The sequence below is a fragment of the Hemicordylus capensis genome, chromosome 6 (genome assembly GCF_027244095.1).
Source record: "Hemicordylus capensis ecotype Gifberg chromosome 6, rHemCap1.1.pri, whole genome shotgun sequence".
Classification (NCBI taxonomy): Eukaryota; Metazoa; Chordata; class Lepidosauria; order Squamata; family Cordylidae; genus Hemicordylus; species Hemicordylus capensis.
The window spans coordinates 169,886,289-169,904,352 of record NC_069662.1 but is presented as its reverse complement, the minus strand read 5'-3'; the positions used below and the strand labels follow the sequence as shown (position 1 = coordinate 169,904,352).

The window sequence follows — 18,064 nt, the reverse complement described above, 5'->3', positions numbered from 1 at the left end:
GTCCATCTTCTCCCGGACTACCGACCCCAACCGGCAGTTGCTCTTCAAGGAGACTGAAGTCTTTCCCAGTCCAATGATTTGAGATCCTTTCCACTGGAGGTGCCAGGCCTTGAACGCAGGGCTCTGACACACACACACACACACACACCCCAAACCTCACCACCCCCTTGGTTTCCCTTTCTCCCCTGCTGCAGGTGGTGACTTCTCCAGGCGCTGACCGTGTGGCTGCAGGAGGAAGCCCATCCCCTTTCAGAGGAGAGGAGCCTCCGCCCCGATGGCCTCCCTCCCGCTGGACCTCGCCCTCGCTTTACAGGAGACAGCACAGAGGTTCCCGTTCAATAAATCACCCTGCACAGCTTCACAAAAGACTCGCTTTATTTTGCCCCCAGAAGCCAGGGCCGGGCTTCTGCAGGCCAGGGAGGCCAAGGGGGTGTGGGGGGGGAAGGAGCTTCAAGGAAGCAGGGGAGACACACCGTGCCGAGCGAGTGAAAGCAGAGAGGAGATGAGCCAAGCAGGCTGTGTGCGGAAAAGACGCCACTCTCTCATGGCACTGGGCATCTTCTCAAAGGTTTCCGGAAACCACCAAGGACACAGTCGCGTCAAGGGCACAGCTACACTACCCCCTTCTCCTACACTGACCTCTGCCCATAAAAGCACCCCAGGAGAAGAACAGAGGAAGCTGCCACATACTGAGTCAGACCACTGGTCCATCCAGCTCAGGATTGTCCACCCAGACTGGCAGCGGCTCCTCCAAGACTGCAGGCAAAAGTTTGCCTCCTCCCTCTCTTGGAGCTGCTGCCAGGGAGGGGACTCAGCACCTTCTGCATGCCAGCAGGCAGGGGCTCTTCCCCTGAGCTGTGGCCCCCTCCCCTAAGGGGAAGGACTTGCAGTCCCTCATCCAAATGCAAACCAGGGTGGGCCCTGCTTAGCAAAGGGGACCGTTCATGCTTCCTCCCACCGGTCCAGTGTGTGCAGACACTTCCTGCTCCCTCGGCCTCCCTTTCGGCATGGAGGTGCTCTTCCCAAGCGGCCCCATCCTGAGGGGAAGGTCTTCCAGGGCTCACAGGTGGTCTCCCATTCCTCTTCCCCACCCAGCTGCCCATCAGCCTTGGCAGGCGCGAGCCGAGTGGCAAGTGAGGCTCTGAGCGATGCAGCTGGGCGTGTAGAGCTCGGAAGGAAGTGCGAGCGGCCTCGCGTCCCACCAAGGCACGCCACTCCTGCCCCCAGCTCACACGGCTTCAGCCCCGCTAGCCGGCCAAAGGGGCTCTCTCCTCGTTAGCCGGGGGAGAAGGCTGCTCTCTGCCGGGCCCAGCACAGCACCCTCGGCTCCCAGGGAGAGGGGTCCCTCTGGGGCACTTATTCCTTCTGCAACGTCAACGGCTTGGAGGACTTTTCCGCTGAAGAGCCGGACCGAAGAGTCCAAAATGATGGTCACAAGAAAAGCGCACATTCCGTTGCCCGTGTACAGCCCACCTTTCCGGCCACTCTGCCGTTTTGTTCCCAGGTCCTCACCTTTGCTGCACAACCCCAAAGTGGGAGCCCAGCCTGGGAGGTGGCGGACATGCCCTCCTGCCCTTCCAGCTGAGCCCCACCTCCTATGAACCCCACACAGGCGACCTTAATTCTTTGGGGCACTAGCAGCTCTGCCTAAGGAGCCCAGGGGGTCCTCCAAGGAGGCGCAGCTGCCTCTGCTCCCCGGCAGCTCAAGGTGCTCCTCTGCCTCCAACCCGAGAGCTGCGCTGCCCGCAGGCTGGTCAGCTGTCAGGTAGAGCTGCACAATTAACCATAGCTCTACCTGATGGACGGCAGGTCTGCAGGTCTTCCCACTACTGCTGGGGAGCAGTGGCAGCTGCGCTTCCCTCCCTGGGCACCCCTCCACTGGCATCTCCCTGGCTTGTTAGGATGAGCTGTGACGGCTTTGGGGCCTCTTCCCTCCCGCCTCCCTGGGCACACTCACACTGCCAGCAGCCAGGAGAAAAGCAACCGCCAAAGCCAAAGCAGGCCCACCCGCTAGGGGTCCCCAGAGGAGGCCCAGCCCCACACACCCCTGCCCCTCCGTTTGCTCTGCAAAGAAAGCCACGCCGTTCTTCATGCAGTTCTTCTCAAAACAGAGGAGCCCTCGCAGGGTGGACTAGAAATCTCCCCCCATGAAGGATGGAAACTATGATTCTGGGACCCTCCCTCGGCGTTGGCTGCTGCTCTTTTGCCCTCTTCCCTGGCGGGCTGCCACTGTGGGTGCTCCTGTCCAGTGCCGCTAAAGGGCTGGCCAGATTCCACACTCGGGCCCCGGCAATCACTTGGAGCGCCTCACCTGGAAGCTTTTCACCTGGGGCTTTTGAAGCCCTCTCACTCACCTCTCCTCCGGAATGGAGCAGGGGTGCATTCACATTTCAGCCAGATTTACCCCGAAGTCCCTGTGAGTTACTGGGGAGCAGTTCACACACAATTTGGGTTTTTCACTGCACATTAAGAGTGTAGCCCGATTTATATCCGGGGTTAAAAAATCCACTATTTGCGGCGGTTTGGGGGGATAACTTCGAGTTTGCAGTAAAGCCTCCCTGTAAACTCGCAGTAAAACCTGCTGTGCGTAAAACTCCCTGGTTGGCCTGGGCCCCTGCCTGCCTGGACCTGTGAATGTGCCACACAAAGCAACAGCCACTCTGCCTCGCAAGCGCCTACCCCCTGCCCTGACCCTGCTCCTCTTCCCTTGACCCTGCCTGCTTTTCACAGGAACCCAAGAAGCAGAAATCCAACAGGTGAGGCATTCCTGGGTGCTTTCCAGATGACGCGCTGTTCAGCAGTAAAATGCTTGGCAGGATCATTGTGAAAACACAAATGCCTTGTGCAACCCTCCTACAACGGGAACATACAGCTATGTATTTGCAACGCACACGCAACGTTGTAGGACTAAAACGGAAGGATTCAATCTAAAAGGCGGCATCGGAAATGTGAACGGCCCCTTGCTGACAGCGCAGGGACTGCGATGTTGACACACAGGCAGTAGGGAAGCACAATTAGCGGACATGTCGTGACATCATTGCAGTGTGTCATCTGCAAAGCACTCTGGTGTGGAGCAAAGGACAGGAAAAGCTTCACCTGCTAAATTTCTGCTCCTCGGGCTTCTGTAAAAGGAACTTTAGCAGCCAGCAGGGTGGAACTTCAGTCACACCCAAAGTTCTTTGTAGCTAAAAGGGCACTTGGGGGCGTCCATCTTGCTAATGACGGGGAAAGGGCACAGAAATACAACAAGCCTTATCCCCACCCCCCACTGCCACCCCACAGAAAGTGGGAGCACCAGGATTTCCAGCGCACTCCCTAGATCCACAAAAGGACCCCCTCCCCAAACACACACCCACGCCACTGGAAGCTGAGCAATCTGAGCTCCTGAGTGGGTTGGTTCTGCACTCAAGTGGAAATCCGAGGCCAGGAAATGGGAACCAAAGCGGAGGACGGGCTCTGGAGTCTGCAAAACCAAGAAGGAACACATGACCAGGGGTGTCTTTTCTTTTCTTTTCCAGCCAACCTACTCTTCACAGTGTTGGCATCTTTGAAGCAGGCACACCCTGGGAGTCTTTCAAGGCAAGCCACGCATGAGTCTCATCGGGCTGCCCTGTCTCCCTGTGGCCCCCAAGGAGCAACGGGGGCCCAGCCCAGCCCTGTCCACACTGGTCACCTTGGGCCCCCTCCCTACGGGCCTGCAACTCAAGCTGGCCACCAGCCAATCCGGGCTGGGAGACCGTTTCCTTTGGGGCCATGGGATGCACCCGCCGCCTATGGGCAGCCAGGCTGCGCATGCGCGGGAAACTCTCGCCACATTCTGTGCAGATGACCTGGGCGGGGGCGTCATGAGCCCGCTGGTGGGAGAGCAGTGCCTTGCGCAGCCGGAAGCTCTCCCCGCAGCGGGCGCAGGAGAAGGGCTTCTCCCCCGTGTGCAGGCGCACGTGCAGCTTGAGGGTGATCCTGTCCTTGAAGCTGCGGGGACACTGCTGGCAGTGGTAGGGGCGCTCGCCGGTGTGGATGCGCTCGTGGCTCAGGAGGTGGTGCTTCTGGGTGAAGCGCTTCCGGCACACCTGGCAGGAGAAGGGCTTCTCGCCCGTGTGCACCCGCTGGTGGATCACCAGGTGGTGCTTGTGGCTGAAGATCTTGGTGCAGCTCTGGCAGGCAAAGGGCCTGGCGCCCGTGTGGACGATCTGGTGCATCAGGACCCCGGCCCGGTCCTTGAAGGTCTTGCCGCACTGCGGGCAGGGGAAGGGCCGGGCCCCCGAATGGCCGCGCTGGTGGGTCTGCAGGTGGTGCTTCTGGGTGAAGCTCTTGCCACAGTCCGGGCAGGGGAAGGGCCGCTCCCCCGTGTGCACCCGCCGGTGAGTCATGAGGTGGTGCTTGTGGTTGAAGAGCTTGCCGCAGTCCGGGCAGGCCAAGGGCAGCTCCCCGGAGTGGGCCTTGCGCTGGTGCGTCAGGAGCAGCTTCTGCAGGCGGAAGGCGCTGCCACACTCGGGGCAGGCAAAGGGCCGCTCCTCCCCGTGCACCCGCCGGTGGGTGCCCAGGTGCTGCCGCTGGGTGAAGCAGCGCCCGCACTCGGGGCAGGCAAAGGGCCGCTCCCCCGTGTGGACCCGCTGGTGGGTCAGGCGGGCCAGTTGGCTCTTGAAGCGTTTGTGGCAGTCCGGGCAGGTGAGGGGGCCCTCCGCCCCGGGCGCCGCTCTCTGGGGCACCAGCCCTTCCCACCCCACACCCTCCGCCCTTCCATGCGGCCTGCTGGGCTGCTGACTTCCGCTCTCCGCCTTCAAGCCCTGGAGAACCGCCTCCTCCTCCACCGCCGCCGCCGCCAGGACCCACACTTGGATGTCGTCCTCAGCAGGACACGCCTCTTCCTCCTTCACTCGGATATCGCAGCCTGCTAAAGAGGAGAGAGAGAGAGAGAAAACCCACATTCCGATGAGGACTTCTGCAGTTTTGCACAAAGGGCCGCTTAAAAACATCTCAAATCCAAGATCGTGAAAGAACACAGAACAATGCAGATTCCAAAGCAGGTTGGGTGTCAGGTTCTTTGAACCCATCCACTCAATTAGAGCTACACCTCTGGACCTGCCTGAACCTTTCCCAACGTTGACTAAACTGGTGTCAACTGCCACTGATCTGTGACACATTTCAAGTTCTGAAAGAATTTTAGTTTATTAGTCCTGAACCAAAAGCCAGCAAAGTTCCCTCGGCTAATGCTGAACTCCAAATTTTCAGAGAGAGAGAGAAAAACGCTCCTCTCCATTTTCTCTTTCTCAGGTGAGCCTCCCACAGAGACCTGGCTAGCAACTGATGGGAAAAGAATGCTGGACCAGGCAGGCCATGGTCTTTATTTATTAATTATTAATTATTATTATTATTTAAATGTATATTCCACTTTCCAACAAAAAAGTTATCAAAGCGGTTTACATAGAAAAATAATAATAATGAGTAGAGGGTTTCCTGTTGCCAAAGGGCTCACAATCTAAAAAAGAGATACATGGTAGACACCAAGAACAGCCACTGGAGGGTTGCTGTGCTGGGGCTGGATGAGGCCAGTTGCTCTCCTCCTGCTACATATAAAGAGAATCGCCACTTTGAAAGGCGCCTCGTCTTGGCCCAGTTAGCAGGGGTCTGATCCAATACAGGTGAGGGCTCCAAACTTCGGTCTCCAGGTTTTGTTGCACCACAACTACCATCATCCCCAGCCTGTGGTCATGGTGGTGAGGGGTGATGGAAGTTGTAGTGCAACAACATCCAGGGACCTCCTGCATTCTTACCTGCATAAAATGAACTCAAAGACACAAAGGACAGGAGGGACCAGAAGCCCAGAACAGATTCTGAAGAAGTAAAGTAAAGTAAAGTAGTGCTGTCGAGTCGGTGTCGAATCCTCCTGGAGCCCACAGATTAGCCCTGTGGTTGCCTTTGGTAGAATACAGGAGGGGTTGACCATGGCCTCCTCCTGCGCAGTATGAGATGATGATGCCTTTCAGCATCTTCCTAGATCACTACTGCTGGGAAACAGACCTGCGGGGATTCAAACCGGCAACCTCTGGCTCGCTAGGCAAGTTACTTCCCTGCTGCGCCATTAGGTGGCTGAGCAGATTCTGCCGAGATGCAAAGTAGCGAGAACCACAGGATGTCGGCTGGGTCATGTGACCAGCCCCTGGCTCTGCCCAACCCAAGTGAACTGGGGTTGGTGGGCAACAGCAGGTGATGCCGTCCCCAGTGGGCTTCAGAACTCCCTGCCACTGGGAGAGAAGGAACGGAAACAGCCCCCCTTACCCAGCGAGGTGATCAGTTCATAGTTCTCCTGCATGACGTCACGGTGAAGCTCCCGCTGCCACTCGTCCAGGCCGGCCCACTCTTCCGGGGAGAAAGAGACCGTGACGTCCTCCAGGGTCACCCAGGCCTGCTGCAAACAGAGAGCAAGCCTGGCTCAGCCCAGGAGGCCCCTCCGCGGACCCCGGAGCTTTCCTCTGCAGGCTCCGGGTGGGCAGCAGGAACAGGAAGGGCAGGCGGGACCTCCCGAGACATCTCAAATCACAGCAGCTCAGCGGGAGCAGCGTCCCCTCTCACAGGGATCCCCAGAGGCCGTGGACGGCAACTCCCACAACCCCCAAGCCAAAGCCACTGCAGCTAGCTGGGGATGCTGGGAGTTGTAGTCCGCAACATCTGGGGACCCCTGTGAGAGGGGACGCTGAAGGGGAGCCCTGCTGGGCCATCCAGGGGTGTGCAGCTGGGGCGGGGGTGTCGCCCGTTGTTGCTGGACTACAACCCCCATCTCCCCCAGCCACAATTTACTGCAGCTGCGGATGATGGGAGTTGCCGTCCAGCAACAGCTAGAGAGCTCAGAGAAGCCCACAAGCTGGGCCTGGAGCCAACAGCCCTGCCCTGCCCTTGCTTCCCCTCACCCAGCAACTGGCATTCAGAGGTAGAGTGCTTCTCCGCATGGAGGTTCTATGATCATCCTGTCAAGACTAGCAGGCACTGATGGGCCTCCTCCCCCTTCTATGGATTGGTCTACTCTCCCCTGACAAGCTCTCCAGGGTTCAGGGCGTGGGGGGGGGGGTCGTCCTTCTTTCCCAGCCCTATCAGGAGATGCGGGCAGGCAGTGAACCTGGGACCTTCTGCATGCCGTGCCCGGCAGAGGCTCCGCCCCTGAGCGACGCCCCGCCCCGGAGAATTCCTTGCAGGAGACGGGCTGGCATGTAGTCACCCATCCAAATGCAAATGAGGGCAGACCCTGCTTAGCAAGCGGGGGGGATTCCCGGGCGGCGGCAAAGGGGAACGTCAAGGTTCCTCCTCCAAACCAGAAAGCCCGCTGCCCAGAAGCCAGGCCAAGAGACCAGCCTTCCTGCGGGGGAAGAGAACGACGCTGGCCATTTCCCTTGGAAGGCCTCCCTGAGCCTTCCGCGCGCCGCCTCCGTCCTCGCTCGCTCTCCCTCCGCGGTTCCGACTAACGCCCTCCATCCCTGCTGGGGCCCCACCACCCGTGGCTCCAGTCTAGCTGCAGCCTCGCCTCGCCTCCCTCTGCTGCGCAGACTGTAAGCTCTCTGGGGCAGGCACTGACCGACTACAGGTGCTGCATGGTGTGTACCTGGAGACGGCTGCCTGGGGAGCGAGCCTGCTGCCACTCTGGGCCCGGCCATTTCCTATCCCGGGGAGCTTTGGATCCCGCCGGGAGCGGCAGCCTTGCTTGCTTGCCGCGCAGCTCAAACCCCACGCCCAGCTGCGGAAGCACTCTGCACACGCCCCAGGGTGGCGGCGGCTGTTGCTCCCCCGCACCTTCCAAGGCGGAAAGGGAGCGCAAGCGCCGCCTGGGCGGGTGCGCCCCTGGAGGCGCGCAGGGTGGGCCCGGCAGGAGGGAGGGAGGCCTACCGGGGCGGGCGCGCTCTCCCCCGACGGCCCTCGGCGGAGGCTCATGCTGCGGCCGGGCGCTGGAGCGGGGCGCTCGGCGGCCTGGCTTGGCCGGCCCGGCGCAGGCAGGCAGCGAAGCGGGGCGCGTCGCGGAGCAGCTGGCCGCGATGGAGCCGAGCCAGGCCGAGGCCGAGTCGGCTGCAGTGCCCGCTGCTGCTAGTGAGGCTGCGCTGTGGATGGAGGGCGGGCAGGCGGGCGGGAGGCGGCTCTCCTCCTCCGGCCACGGCCAGCTCGTGAACCGGATCCGCTTGGCCAGCCGGCCGGCCAAGCCCCGCTCCTCCGCCCGCGGCGCTGCGCTGCCTGCAGCTCTGCTCCCGGGGCTGCTTCCTGCGCCCTTCGCATCTTCTTCTTCTTTTTGCTGCTGCGGGGAGGGCGAATCCTGCTCCCCCCGCCTCCGTACCCCGGGTCTCTAGCAGCGGACAAGCGGCGGGGGTGCGGACGCAGAGGCGCCGTCTGGCAATTTTGGACCCTGGGCCTGCGGAGCTTCCCGGCGGCTGCAACAGGAGCAGCCTCTCCTCGGTTTCCCCGCCAGAAGGGGGAGACCACACAACCCCCCCACCCCACCCCCAGGATCCGTACATCTTCTTGGTCATGCGCCACAAGCCTACAGATCTTGACCAGGATGCATTTGCCCGGAAAAAGAAAACCCAGTGGATTTTCCGTGACGAAAAGAATCCAGTGGATTCACAGAGCCCCTTGGCCCTTCACCAACTGACTGGGACACAATATTTGTCCCTTGCTCCACAGTTCAAATACCGCACCCACTTGGGCCCGCAGGAGGATGGAGAATTGCAGCCGCCACCCCTGCTGCCCCTTGCTCCAGCCAGCGCTCTCATGCAGACCTTGGGGATCGCAGACCCACTTGGACGCTGAGCCGAGAGGCTGTCGGGGACCTGGATGGGCCCAAACAAGCTCCGGCTCAGTCCCGCCCAGACCGAGTTGCTCTTGTTCAGTCTGCGATCCGGCCAGGTGCCGTGTGCGGGTTGAGCTCTTGGCGGGGTTGCGCTTCCCTTGAGAGCGACGGTTCGTGATCTGGGGGTCCTGTTGGGCTCACGGCTCCTGCTTGAACAGCAGGCGGAGGAGGCCATGGCCAGGGGGCCCTTTGCCCAGCTAAGGCTGGGTCGCCAGTTATGGCTTTTCCCCGACCAGCAGGCCCTGGCAACAGTCACTCGTGTTTGGAACTAGGGCTGCCTTTGAAAACGATTCACGGAAGCTTCAGCTCGTCCAGAAGGCAGCGTCCTGCCCCTCATGGGTGGCTGTAGATTTGAGAGTGTCACACCTCAGTTACGGTTGCTGCACAGGTTGCCTGTTCGCTTCCAAGTCCAATTCAAAGTGCTGGTTCTCACCTACAAAACCCTTCTGGACTTCTCACCTGTATATCTCCAGGACCGCCTCTCTCAGCCTGTGAGGTCTTCTCAGCCGGCCCTCCTTAGTGTCCTGGCCCTGGTGCAGTGTGTGGTGCCTGGGCCCGTAGCAGGGCCTTCTCTGTGGCCACCCCTCTGCTTTGGAACACTCTTTCCCCCGGGCTTCGTTCAGCCCCCTCCCTGGCTGCTTTTAAGGCCCTTCTTAAGACCCATCTGTTTCACCAGATGTTTGCCTTTTAATTATTTTATTGTTTCTTGTTTACACAGTCAGACAGGTGTAGTGTTATTGACTGGTTTGTTTTATCCAGACTTCTATTATTATTATTTTATTTTAATTAATTGGTATTGGTATTGTTCACCACTTAGAGTCTTTGGAGGAGGCGGTATATTAAAAAATTTTAATTAATAAACAAACATAGTGCATTTATTTTTTATTTTTCTAAAGGTGTTTCATTTATTCAGTTGAAACAGTTCTGCTTTCATTAGATGTGAAGCACTCTATACCACAGGACTGACCAATTTCATTGAAATGAAAATACACGGAGTCCTGCCATCTTGGACTGCATATGTGCCCAATTTCAGAACTCTAAAGCCCAGCCACTCTGCAAATGTAAAGTGTTGGGCAAAAGTGGGCATGTTGCACTTCTTCGTGAAGACAAAGGGCAAATTCCTTTACGTGGGGGTAAAATGGTGGTCTGAGGGGGGCGGGGAGGCTTCAGTACCACAAGTTTTTGTAATCTTCTACCATGAAACAAGCCACTTATAGGACTTTTGGGGGGAATTTTTTAAATTCAAAAAATCATTTAAAACCAACAGATTGACTGATCTGCTTCAAAATCAATACACAGAGTCCCGATAACCTGACCTACACCTGTGCCAAATTTCAGAACTAGAACTAGAAGGGACCCTCTTTTCCCTTGGGGGTAGTCACAGTGCCCTCTTGGAGAGTGGCCACCAGGTCCGTACTGAGCAGTGCCCCCGGCTGCACACTATGCAGGGTCCTCTGCTGTGCCAGTCACTGTTGCTGCTGCATCTTGCAGAGGCAGTCACTTTGGCGGGCACGGCTGTTGCCCAAAGAGCCGTGGCGCCATTGCCAATTCAGGAGGGCAGAAGGCGCACTCCACAAGAACCACCCCGACAGCCAGAGCAGCTGAGAAGGACCAGCTCCATCCCTGCTATCCCCCCTCCACTAAACCCCAAGAGCAGCCAACTCCACCCCCCAGCCGCCTCTGACTTCCCCAGCAGGGCACACAGACACAGCCACTCTGGGAAGAGCTGAAGGTTCCCAGTTCCCTCCCTGGCAGCATCTCCAACGAGATAGGGCTGGGAGAGAGACTCCTGCCTGCAACCTGGGAGAAGCCGCTGCCAGTCTGTGAAGACAAGACTGAGCTAGGTGGACCAAGGGCCTGACTCAGTCTATGGCAGCTGCCTCTGTTCCTATGAAAGGCCCTCTTGGAGCACGCAGTTGAGTCGCTGCTTGCTGGCCTTTCCAAGTGGTGCCTCTCTTGGCTTCTGCAAGCGGGGAGCAGCCGTCCCTGTCCTCAGCCCAGCGTAGCTTCCCTCCCAGGGGCGGTTGTTGCTGGGATCTCCCCGAATGCTGAGCTTTTGGGGGACAGGGAATAATCTTTGCACCCCTTTTGCTGTGCCAACTACTCTGAGGATGCTTTTGAGTGAAAAGCAGTCTCTAAATATTCTAAAGAAAGATAATTGGGGGCCCAGTGAGGGCAGGGGTGTTGCAAGCACGCCTTATAAGGACGTAAAAGCAGAGATTGAGCAACACCCTGCCTCTGAGGCTGGAGGGGGCCTAGAGCCACCAGACCAGCGGCCACTGACAGACCTGCCCTCCATGCATCTGTCTACACCCTTCTGAAAGCCATCCAAGCTGGTGGCCGTCACCACATCCCAGGGCAGAGAATCCCGCAGATTAATTACGGTGCCCAAGGCAGAGGATAGAAAACTGCACGGCCAGCCCCAAGGGAGAGAGGAGACGTGAAACAAGCCACTTATAGGACTTTGGGGGGGGATTTTTTAAATTAAAAAAATCAGTAAAAACCAACAGATTGACTGTACTGCTTCAAAATCAATTTTCAGGGACAGTGTGTGCAGGCTGTGGCCACGCACCGGGGATGCAGACAGAGCAGCAGGTGCCTCCTGGAGTGGGACTTGAACCCACCCACCCCCACAGCTCGAACACAACCTTAAACCACCTACCACCTGAAGTGGCGCAGCGGGGAAATGTTTGACTAACAAGCAGAAGGTTGCCGGTTCGAATCCCCACTGGTATGTTTCCCAGACACTTCTATCGGGCAGCAGCAACATCGGAAGATGCTGAAAGGCATCACCATGGGAGGAGGCCATGGTCAACCCCTCCTGTATCCTACCAAAAGAAAACCACGGGGCTCTGTGGGCACCAGGAGCTGACACCGACTCGACGGCACACTTTCCCTTTCCCTTTCGACCACCTACCCAGGCGTGTTTATATTTGGTTTTGCTTGGAACGGTTCTGCATCCCCCTCGCCCTACCCAGCTGCCCTCCTCCATCCTCAATGAAGTTCTCTTCCACTCTGCCCCCCCCCCATGAAGCTCTGAGGTAGGTGAGAAGAAGAGACCGAAGAGGCCTGGCTGCCAGCCCCCTCCCCCCGCCCCACAGGCTAGGAGAGCAGCAGGTGCTGCTGGGATGACCTGGAGCAGGGGCTCCCAGATGTTGATGGACTACAGCTCCCATCATCCCCAGCCAAAGGGAGCCGGTGATGGGAGTTGTAGTCCAAGGTTGGGAACCCCGGCCCTGGACGAGAGAGTCAAGACTGGCAACAAGCCAGAGAGAAGCCTGCTGGTGGCTCGGAGCGGCCCGGATCGGGGTCCTCCTGGTGAGAGCGCATGACAGTGAGATGGCCGGCCCCAGCTCTTCCTTGGGAGTCCTGGACAGCCAGTGAGTGGCGATCCCCTGCCCCAGTTGACAAGGCGGGAGGTCAGGCAGCCCTGAGGTGGCTGGCTTCACAGGTCCTGCAGGGAGGCCCCAGCTGATGGACTGATAATAAGGAGCGCTTCATCCCACTTCTTCCAGCACAGGAAGGAAGAGGCCGTAGCTCCACCCTCGGCGTACAGACAGTCCCGGGCTCCGCCCCCAGCATCTCCAGACGGGGCTGGGAAAGTCCCCCTTTTCAAACTTTGGCAAACCACTGCCAGTCAGTGCAGACAATATGACCTAGGCGGACGAGCCGTCTGACTCAGTCAAAAGCGGCTTCGGGCATGTAGCCACCCTCGGCTCGTGCAGAGACAGCCAAGCTCCCACTGTGGAGGACCATCGGAAGCTGCAGCAGTCATGCAGGTGGCCTGCCAGGCTCCCTCTTCACCCCAGGGCTCCTTCTCCTGAGACACGGGGGAAGAGAGCCCCCCCGCATCTATGGCTCCTCTGATGCATCGTGAGAGACATCCTCTGCGTGGACGTCTTGCCGCAGTCGGAGCAAGCCGCGGACCTCTTTGCAGTGGGGGCAGCTGGCTGGAGCGAGACGGGCTGCTTCTGGCGTGGGCCTCCTCCTCCTCCTCCTCCTCCTCCTCCTCGGGGGCTGGGTTTTGCTCCCCCGTGGCCCAGACCTGCTCCGGCTTCCAGCAGCCGCTCCTCTCTGTGAGTCTTCTGGTGCACCAGCATGATCTTCTGGTCCCGGAACCGCTTCTCGCACTCGGGGCATTGGTGGGGCTTCTCCTTGGCCCGGGCCCTCTGGAAGGCGAGCCCCGTGCTGCCCCCGGGGAGGAGCTGCTCTCCGCGGTGGACGCGCAGGTGGCTGTTCAGGTGGGGCTTCTGCCGGCAGGCCTTGCCGCAGAAGGGGCAGCGGTAGGGCCGCTCCCCGGAGTGCATGCGGTGGTGGACGGCCAGCGTCGTCTTGTCCCGGAAGGCCTTGCCACACTCCTCGCAGCCAAAGGGCCGCTCCCCCGTGTGCACCCGCAGGTGCCGCACCAGATGCTGCTTGTAGCCAAAGCTCTTCCCACAAGCCCCGCAGGAGAAGGGCTTCTCGCCGGTGTGCACCCGCTGGTGGCTCTCCACGTGGCACTCCTGGGAGAAGCGCTTGCCACACCGCGGGCAGGCGTGCGGCCTCTCCCCGACGTGCACCTTCATGTGGGCCACCAGGATCTGCTTGAGCCGGAAGCTGCGCCCGCACTCCAGGCAGGAGAAGGGCCTCTCGGTCGAGTGGGTCCCTTGGTGCTTGCGCAGGTCCTGCTTCTGGCTGAAGCTCTTCCCGCACTGCGGGCAAGTGTGCGGCTTCTTGGGGCCTGGGGCCGCCCCCAGCTGGCGCAGCAGCTGCAGCTTGGCCGTGAGGCACTTCCGGCTCTTGGGGAGGGGGCTGCTGCCGGGGGCCTCCTTCTGGCGCAGGTGCGTCTTGAGGTGCCGCGTCAGGTCCCCTCGGGAGGGGAAGGCCTTGGGGCACAGGTGGCACGCGAAGGGGCGCTCCCCCGTGTGGGTCCGGATGTGGATGGTCATGGCCACGTTGCTCAGGAAGCTCTTGCCACACTCGGGGCACTTGGGCGGGTTCATCTTCAGGGTCACCCGCGGCAGAGCCCCTTCCTCAGGCTGGGGCGGGGCCATCTTCGGCCGGGTCACCGGCTTCTCCGCCCTGGCAGGGCAGACCTTGCTCCTCCGCTCGCGCCGGGCTGGGCCTGCCCTCTCGCCTTCTCCCTCCTCCTCCTCCATCCTGATTCCATCTCCTGCTGGGAAGAGAGGAAAAGAGATTCCCACCGTCACGGACTGGGACTGAGCCCCCCTTGGCACTTGTGGCTTGTTCGGGGGTTTTGCGTACTCCTCCGTGCACATGATCCCTACCAAGAAACATCATGTCCCACTGCCCAAACAGGATACATTCCACAGAAAGCTCAAATGTTTTAAATGGGGGGGGGAGGATGCACCACCCAGATCCAAAAAGTGGGGATAGAAGAGGCTTTCTGCCAAAGAAGAGGCTTTCTGCCACATCTCTCGGGCTGGGCCAGAGGCTTCCCAAGAGATGGTGGGAAGCCATCTCTGCCCTGGGTTGCCTATCCTCCTCCCCCCAGACCTTCAGCAGAGACCCACAAAGCGACTCACCCAGCCAGGGGCTCAGAGGCCTCTTCTTCTGGGGGGGCTCTGGGGGCTCATCCATGCAGGGCTCCTCCTCGCGCTCTATCTTGCAGATGACTTCTGGCTTGGTGGGCAGACGGCCTGTCACGGGAGCAGAGGACAGTACAGAGCACCTTCCTTATCCTCGTCCAACAACCACAGGGTTGGTGGGGTGGACAAAGGACCTCCCCACACACTGTCTTAGCAACCGTCTTTCACTTGCTGACCACCAAAGGACACGTGGGATGAGAAGGGGTTGGTGGCATCCACCCGTGATGGCTGTTTAGTGAGCCACGCCTCCATCTGTGGGCCCCTGCTCATGGTGCTCTCCCCCCAGACTCTCAGACACAGTCCAAACCTCCAAGAGACGGGCTGGAGAGATCCTTACCCAGCGAGGCGATCACCTCGTAGTTCTCCACCATCACGGCCCGGTACAGGTCCCTCTGCCATTCCGCTAGCTCTGCCCACTCAGCTGGCGAGAAATAGACCGCCACGTCCTCAAACATCACCTGTGTCAACGATAAAGCAAGCCCCGAATGTATCCCTGGATATCTCCGGTCCTCCCCCAGGTAAGCTGCATCCCCGAAAGTGGACTCTCCTCCTCACCAGCCCGTTCCAGCTTTTAGGAAGGAAGAGTGTCCTCCAAGTTGGTTGGGAACAACCAGCCTGGCGGGGGGAAGAGAGGCATTCAGAAGGGTGGGAAGTGTTTGGCTCAAAAGCAAAGCACACCCCGAGACAGCTATTCATGCATTGGGAGCACAGCCTGGACTACGTTCCAAGATTTGCTCTCTTGCACAGAACACGACTGTCATTTGACAAGGGCTGAAAATCCATGCCTTGTGCCTGGAAATCCTGCTCACTGCCCCTTTGGCTCAAGAGGTTTCACCGGCCAGCACATTCCTAGGAGAGGAGAGCTGGTCTTGCGGTAGTAAACATGACTTGTCCCCTTAGCTAAGCAGGGTCTGCCCTGGTTGCATATGAAAGGGAGACTAGAAGTGTGAGCACTGAGAGATCTTCCCCTCAGGGGATGGAGTGGCTCTGGGAAGAGCAGAAGGTTCCAGGTTCCTTCCCTGGCAGCATCTCCAAGCTAGGGCTGAGAGAGATTCCTGCCTGCAACCTTGGAGAAGCCGCTGCCAGTCTGTGAAGACAATACTGAGCTAGACAGACCAATGCTCTGACTCAGTATATGGCAGCTTCCTATGTACCTATGTACCTTAACATTCCCAGGATGTAGAAGGTTGCTCCTTCAAGATAGCAGAAGCAGAGATTTGGGGGGTGCTCAGAAGATGTGGTGTGATTGTAGAAGCACAGAATCTACACAGGCTCAGAGTACTGTGCTGTGAGGCAAGGATTGCCCAACCTCAGGTCACCAGATGTCAAACTACGACACCCATTATCCCCTGCCACAGTGGCCTTTAGCAACTGTGTCTGGGGATGATGGGTGTTGTACTCCAGCCCCTGGTCTGAGGAGCAGAGAGCAGCACATCGGGAGCCACCAGCTGCCATTCGAGAAGCCTGCACTTGGGCCGTTCACGGACAGGCGTCACTAACAGTGGTTGGGCAACCCAGAGCATGGGACGCCCAGGTCTCACCCCAAAGTGAGAAAACAACCTGCTAGCTAAGAAGTGTAGAAAGCGACTGCCAGAGCCCAGGGCTGGTGGTGGACAGATCCATGCAGATGAGTGCCAAAGGGACGGCGAGGACTGAGGAGGAACCTCCAGGCAGGGCCTCTCTCACTTGTTCTGCCTTTGCTCCCCTTTGGCAAAGGAGGCCATGAATTGTGGCCCACCAGCATTCAAAGAGACATGGTCAAAAGGGTTCCCGGAGAAAGACACCAGCCGGCATTTGCAATGGCAGACAGAAAAGCACACCTGGTTGGTCAAACAGCGGTGAAGGGAATAGGGGGAGGCTCCCTCTGGCCAGCACGACCAGCCCCTCATGTGCGGATCTCCGTGGCGGTTAAGGGTCCCCGGGGCATCAACCTCCAGGATGGTTAGCCCAAGGAGGGACCTCGGACGTTCAAGATGTCCCCCTTTCCTCCTTGTCCCCAACATGCTGCCCTGCCTGGCCTCACATCTGCTGCTCCCCTTCTTGCAAAGACACGGAACCGACCCGCTTCCGACGGCCCTTCTGGAGGCGCGCCTGGGGGGGGCAGCATCGCCACGCCGAGATTGCAGGGCCCTCTGACTCCTCTGCAGGCTCCGCTGCCCGCCCGCCCCGCCTGCTCGCTGGAACTCCCGGCGGCCAGTTTGGCAGCTCGCACAGGAATTCCATCTCCAACAAAGCCCCTCCGGGGGAGCGATTCAGCGCCACTCACATTCCGGAGTACCTACTGCGGAGTAAGCGAGTGCCCTTCGCCACCACGCTGGGTAACCAACTGCCGGTCCCTGCCCGGGAGATGGGAAGAGCAGCCTTCGCCCCGCTTGGCTGCAAGGGCAGGGGGTGGGTCGAAGGGCGGCAGCTCTTCCGTGGCAACTACCCCGGAGAGCCCCCTCCTTCCTTCTCAGGCTGGCTTCGCATGGGGTCGTCGCCCCCTAGTTTGCCTGCCTCCCACTTGGGCTCCGAGCCATGCAAGGGAGGAGTGAGAGGGGGCGGGGCGTGCCCTCAACACGTCCCGCAGCTGGGGCAGTGGGGCGAGCAGCACTCCACCCATGCTCAGAGGCTCCCTTGCTCACTGACCCGTCGGGGAAAAGGTCCCGGGGCGGGAGCTCTGGGGGCAGCGGCGGGGAGGGGGAGGCGGAGGCGGAGGCGAAGACGGGGAGAGAGAGCTGCGCCCCCCGCCGCTCCCCTCCTCCCAGGCCTGAGCAGCAGCAGCAGCAGCAGCAGGTCCCGAGGCAGCGCCCCTTACCTGGGCAGCAGCAGCAGCAGCAGCGGGCGCCCCCGAGGCGGCCATCCCTCCCTGCCTGCCGGGGCCAGCCGAGCGAGGACAAAGGCAGCGGAGGAGCTGGCAGGTGGGGCGGGCGGCGGGCACCGTCCCGGGCCCAGAGCGGGCGATGCGGGATGCAGCCGCAATCCGGGGGAGGCTGAGGCTCTCTTCCCACATCCCCCCCCCGCGCAGCATCCTGGGAAATGTAGTCCTCCTGCCGACAGAGCCGGCGGGCTGCGGAGGGGAGGCGCTGCCGCCGGCTGGCTGGGTTGTTCTTCGGGTGGTTATTCGGCTGCCGCTCAGCCCTCCTTCCTAGGGGGTCAGATCTGTGCCCCTCCCCTGGGAAGGAGGGCTGAGTGCCAGCCGGGCCGGCCGAGGGTGAAGAACGTCTGATCCAGCCGAGCTCGGCCGACCCCCCCCCCCCGGGCTGCCTCCGCCCTCGACGACCCACCTGCCTCCCTGGGAGTGAGTCTGCCTCTAGGAGTTCCTTTCGAAGGGCTGATCACCTGCTGGGAGGCAGCGAGGCCAAAGGTGGCCAACCGGAAGCTCTCCAACCTTGGACTACAAAGCCCATCATATGCAGAGCGCAATTGCGGCGGCAGCGATGGACATTGTAGTCCAACAGCTGGAGAGCCTCTGCTTGGCTACCCCTGGACTAGAGCATCCCTTGAACACAAAACCCAAAGTGGCCCAGCCCCAGGCTTTTGAGTCCTGGAGCGGAGGGCTGTTACCCTGCAGAGTAGACCCACCTCAGCAGACAAGCAGAGCCTGCCTGTGGCAGGGCCAGGAGCGGCTTCTCCTCTCAGGATCAGGGCCTTCGAACAGGGGTGTAGG

At 59.9% G+C, this 18,064-nt stretch overlaps 3 protein-coding genes across 6 annotated transcripts in view; 1 reads left to right on the top strand and 2 right to left on the bottom strand.

Moving 5' to 3' along the window:
• LOC128331382 (SCO-spondin-like) overlaps positions 1-360 on the top strand; it is a 126,140-nt gene extending 125,780 nt beyond the window's left edge. The window contains exon 114 of the mRNA XM_053264726.1: positions 195-360. Coding sequence (XP_053120701.1) covers positions 195-217 — 23 coding nt within the window. The 3' untranslated portion in view covers positions 218-360. The remainder of the gene's footprint in view (positions 1-194) is intronic.
• On the bottom strand, positions 358-9,002 carry LOC128331381 (zinc finger protein 436-like). Its single transcript, XM_053264725.1, has 4 exons — positions 8,757-9,002; positions 7,595-8,323; positions 6,280-6,409; positions 358-4,894 (listed from the first exon to the last, which is right to left on the bottom strand). The coding sequence occupies exons 1-4, from the start codon at positions 9,000-9,002 to the stop codon at positions 3,531-3,533; spliced, it is 2,469 nt and encodes an 822-aa protein (XP_053120700.1). The 3' UTR covers positions 358-3,530.
• Positions 9,003-9,664: 662 nt separating this feature from the next.
• Positions 9,665-17,510, bottom strand: LOC128329856 (zinc finger protein 771-like). Of its 4 annotated transcripts, none has more exons than XM_053261670.1 (4): positions 17,213-17,505; positions 14,753-14,873; positions 14,353-14,466; positions 9,665-13,979 (listed from the first exon to the last, which is right to left on the bottom strand). In XM_053261670.1, the coding sequence occupies exons 1-4, from the start codon at positions 17,423-17,425 to the stop codon at positions 12,628-12,630; spliced, it is 1,800 nt and encodes a 599-aa protein (XP_053117645.1). In that variant the 5' UTR covers positions 17,426-17,505; the 3' UTR covers positions 9,665-12,627. The 4 variants fall into 4 exon arrangements, with proteins under 4 accessions (XP_053117645.1, XP_053117644.1, XP_053117648.1 ...); XM_053261669.1 differs by having other exon boundaries at positions 9,665-13,982; positions 17,213-17,502; XM_053261673.1 differs by lacking the exon at positions 14,353-14,466 and having other exon boundaries at positions 17,213-17,510.
• Positions 17,511-18,064: the final 554 nt, after the last annotated feature.

Bases quoted from the DNA above. Each gene is read 5' to 3' on its own strand.
- LOC128331381 (XM_053264725.1), bottom strand. From the start codon at position 9,002: ATGGCCTCCTCCGCCTGCTGTTCAAGCAGGAGCCGTGAGCCCAACAGG. The intron at 8,324-8,756 runs GTCTGCATGAGA...GTCCGCTGCTAG, and splicing joins GTGGGTCTGCGATCCCCAAG to AGACCCGGGGTACGGAGGCG. The intron at 6,410-7,594 runs GTACACACCATG...CTCTGTTTGCAG, and splicing joins CCCCAGGCAGCCGTCTCCAG to CAGGCCTGGGTGACCCTGGA.
- LOC128329856 (XM_053261669.1), bottom strand. From the start codon at position 17,425: ATGCTGCGCGGGGGGGGGATGTGGGAAGAGAGCCTCAGCCTCCCCCGG. The intron at 14,874-17,212 runs GTAAGGGGCGCT...TCGTTGACACAG, and splicing joins CTGCTGCTGCTGCTGCCCAG to GTGATGTTTGAGGACGTGGC. The intron at 14,467-14,752 runs GTAAGGATCTCT...CTCCCGTGACAG, and splicing joins CGAGGTGATCGCCTCGCTGG to GCCGTCTGCCCACCAAGCCA.